General features: G+C 36.1%; 1 protein-coding gene across 1 annotated transcript in view; it reads left to right on the forward strand.

Annotated features, from left to right (window-relative positions):
- Positions 1-3,558, forward strand: part of LOC106873152 (collagenase 3) — a 38,005-nt gene that overhangs the window by 14,401 nt on the left and 20,046 nt on the right. The window contains exons 3-4 of the mRNA XM_014920379.2: positions 2,575-2,706; positions 3,095-3,195. Coding sequence (XP_014775865.1) covers positions 2,575-2,706; positions 3,095-3,195 — 233 coding nt within the window. The remainder of the gene's footprint in view (positions 1-2,574; positions 2,707-3,094; positions 3,196-3,558) is intronic.

Genomic DNA, 3,558 nt, shown 5'->3' on the forward strand with positions numbered 1-3,558 from the left:
ATATGAAAATAAAGTTGGGTACGCAAACAATGAGAAAAACAAATGGAAAACAAGACAAGTAACATAAAGAACGACCCTTCATCAGTTGTCAGTTGTCCTTCTACTCCTTATTTCGAGCATTGAAAGACAATATAAGACTTTGAAGGCAGTTGCTCCCGCGAACCAAAATAAAATTTGGGATTTGTGGAGGGTCAAAGTTGGAAACAAAAACAGGACAGTGGAGAAATACAAGGAAACCAAATGAAAATGAATATGGAGGGTCAATTGACCAGAGGAGGTAAAGTAGTGAATGCTGGAGAAATATTGTCTTTGACAAGAGAAAAGATAGAAGAGGAGATAGATAGGAATATGTGCAGTCTGTACACGTGACCATCGTCCATCTTTCTTTTCCTCATGTGATCATCTTTCTTTTTCTTCAGTACCGTCATACAGACTGCAGGGTTTCATTGTCTCTTTTGTTTTCTATATTTTTTAGTAATCTCCTGTTCTAGGATTGCAAATGCATAGATTTCAAAATGTGATGTAGCAATTACAAGTCCAAGAGAGATTGCACTTCATGCTAATATTACATTTTATATCCAGGTCTTCTTTGAGATATGTTAGTTCAGCTGTTTTGGGTTGTATGGGTGATCACCAGGAAGAGAGTGCTTCCTGAGGAGCAGCTCACTGCTGACACATAGGATTTTATTTTCTTTGTTTTTCAGCACTCTGTTTTTATGTATTCATTTTTACTGCTGTTGTTTAGCAGGTGCTATCTGAGAGAAACTGTATGATATCCGAAGACTGTCTGCATTGACCTCATGCAGCTAGCTCCCTTATCTCTTTGCAGGTAAAGCCTGTTGATATTACTGTTTCTGTGGAAGTTGCCAGTGGATGTCAGATTCTTGTGGGTTTTAATGCTTATGAAGTGGCTTTCCTCTACAAACTGTTTGAAAATCTCAAGAATCAGCACTGATACTGCAAAAGTATTGTGGGATAATGTCTTGTAAGAGGAGAATTCTGACAGCCATAGTTTACTAAATCTGCTATAATATTCTTGGGTCACTCTATCCTTATTCACAGCACCTTTGCATATGTTTTCATCAATGCCTAAGTTACTTGCTGCATTCTTTGTGTGGAGCAAAAGAGATAGTGAAACTGTCGATGCAAAGGTTTTGGGTTTCAGGGAATTGACATTCCTTGTTCAACAATCAAATAAAAACGTTTTTTTTTTTTTATCAAATTCCATTTCTATGTCAGCTGAAAATGTTATAACTCCAGTTGTTTTTTGGCATTGTTAACATTTTTAGCACAAATATTCAGGTCATTCACAAAGAAATTATGGATTATATTGATATCTCTACCTTTGCATGTTGCCATTTGGTTTTTGCAACAGAAATTATAATGGATTTAATGCCAAAATGAACAGGATTACAGAAAGACTACCTTCTTGGAATATTCCCTTTGAAATATTTATAACATAGGAGACAATTGTTCCACTCTTATCTGTAAGTGTGAGAATTATTTTCCAGGTTTTTCTGAGCCTCTCAGTGACAGCAACTCAGGTAGCAAATACTTTTGCCAAGTGTAGAGACATCAACAACCATGAATGGGAAATAGAGTTGAATGCTTTCCTATAATCAAGCCATACTCTTGTAAAGTTTCTTTGCTATTTTCTTACTTAAGTGTGTACAGTTTTGTCGAAAGTTGTTCAGCATAACCCTACACTCCCTTTCTTCCACCTGCCTGCTCATCTGTCACTCATCCTTTCACCTATGTTACAGGCTGTATCTCTTATATAGATTCAGTGGTGTCCCATACTGCCCACCTCAGGCACTTCATGTGGCATGTTCCTAGTTTTACAATTCACTTGCAGGATGGTTTTTCAAATTAGAATTTTTGTTAGGTAAGCTTGTGGTATGACAGCAACAAATTCCATTGTTAGTATATGTCGACACTATGCCAAGAGGTGAACTAACTTACATGTGTAGAATATCATTAAGTAGTTGAAGAAATAACGACTATGTGGGATCCACACAATCATTGTTTCCTTTATATACCACAACTCCATCAAGTAGCAGAATATACTGCACACTCCAGGTTTATCATATGTAAGGCTGTGTTTATTGTCTGAACATGCTTGTTACTTCTCTATTGTGTAGTCACTCAATGTATAGCAGTAAGTTGTGGTGATGACCACAATAAATGTGGGCAAGGTAACATGACAGTAACCTATGTCTCTGTATGTCTGGTGAAGGTGTACACATCAATACAGTGTTTGAGATCGAGGAGTTTATTGGTGTTATTGCTATGTTTGTGTGGGAGAGATAGGGACTTGTTAGTTAACCCTTTTGTTACCCCATTTCTGTTGAAATACACTGCCTTTGTTTCAGATAATTTTGAAAATAATGAAGAATTTAGTCAAACAAATTTCTCATTATTAATCAGGTGTTTGGAAATTTTGATGAAAAGTTTAAATTTAGATTGCTTTTAAACAAAGAATTTTTATCATAGAACCAGGAGAGTTTCAGGTGGGTCAGTATGAGAATGGTTAAGGAAGATTTGGTTTATAATATTTTGTTCTATTTTCTGCAGGTTTCTTTGATGAAAGTACATTCAAAATGATGAGGAAAAAACGATGTGGTGTTCCAGATATGAATTATGCACCAAGTTTAGGTCTGAGAGAAGCTATTTCTCCACGTCGCAAGCGAAGATTTGCTTTACAAGGTAAGTGGTCAGTGAATGAAGCATGTATTAAAACATTCTGTTAAATGAAAGATCTGGGAAATTTTCTCACAGAGTAATAGATTTCATGACACCATATCATCACTACCACAAAATCATAGTCACAACATCACCAATAACTTGGAAATGTTATGTACATCTCATTCAAAATAGAACATCTATATACATACGTTAGATTACTCTGAATATGCAGTTGTGCCTCACAGAACACAGCTTGGATGACAACCTCTTATATACACTAATACACATACACACACACACACACACACACACACACACACACTGATGCCACTGCCATGTAACTGACACTTTGTGCCAGTGGCATTTAAGTTTGTATATATATTTGTATATTTGTCTTTTCAATCTTTAGGGTCAAAGTGGAAGCATCGTGAAATTACATACAAGGTCAGTGACTATCCCCAAAACCTGTCCCACCATGATGTGGATGCTACCATAAACACTGCATTCAAGGTAAGAAACCATTATTATTATTATTACTATTATCATCATTATTATTATTATTATTATTATTATTATTATTATTATTATTATAATAATAATTATTATTATTATTATTGAGTGAGAGAGCAAAGCATGCCATCAAAGTGACACTGGGGTAAAATATGCGAAGCCCAGTATGCCCATTATGACTACCTGTATGATAAGGGTACACCAGGCACATGCATCACAACCATATGTGCGTGACATGGTGATCTCATATCAAGATAAACAACGCATGACCTTGCAGGTGGGACCCAGTTAGAATTTTGTTCAGGTCGAGTAGCCCATCCCACTCAAAAGGTCCCTGAATAAGGTTTGTTTAAAGATGTTGAG

This window comes from Octopus bimaculoides, chromosome 25 (assembly GCF_001194135.2).
Source record: "Octopus bimaculoides isolate UCB-OBI-ISO-001 chromosome 25, ASM119413v2, whole genome shotgun sequence".
In the NCBI taxonomy this organism is placed as follows: Eukaryota; Metazoa; Mollusca; class Cephalopoda; order Octopoda; family Octopodidae; genus Octopus; species Octopus bimaculoides.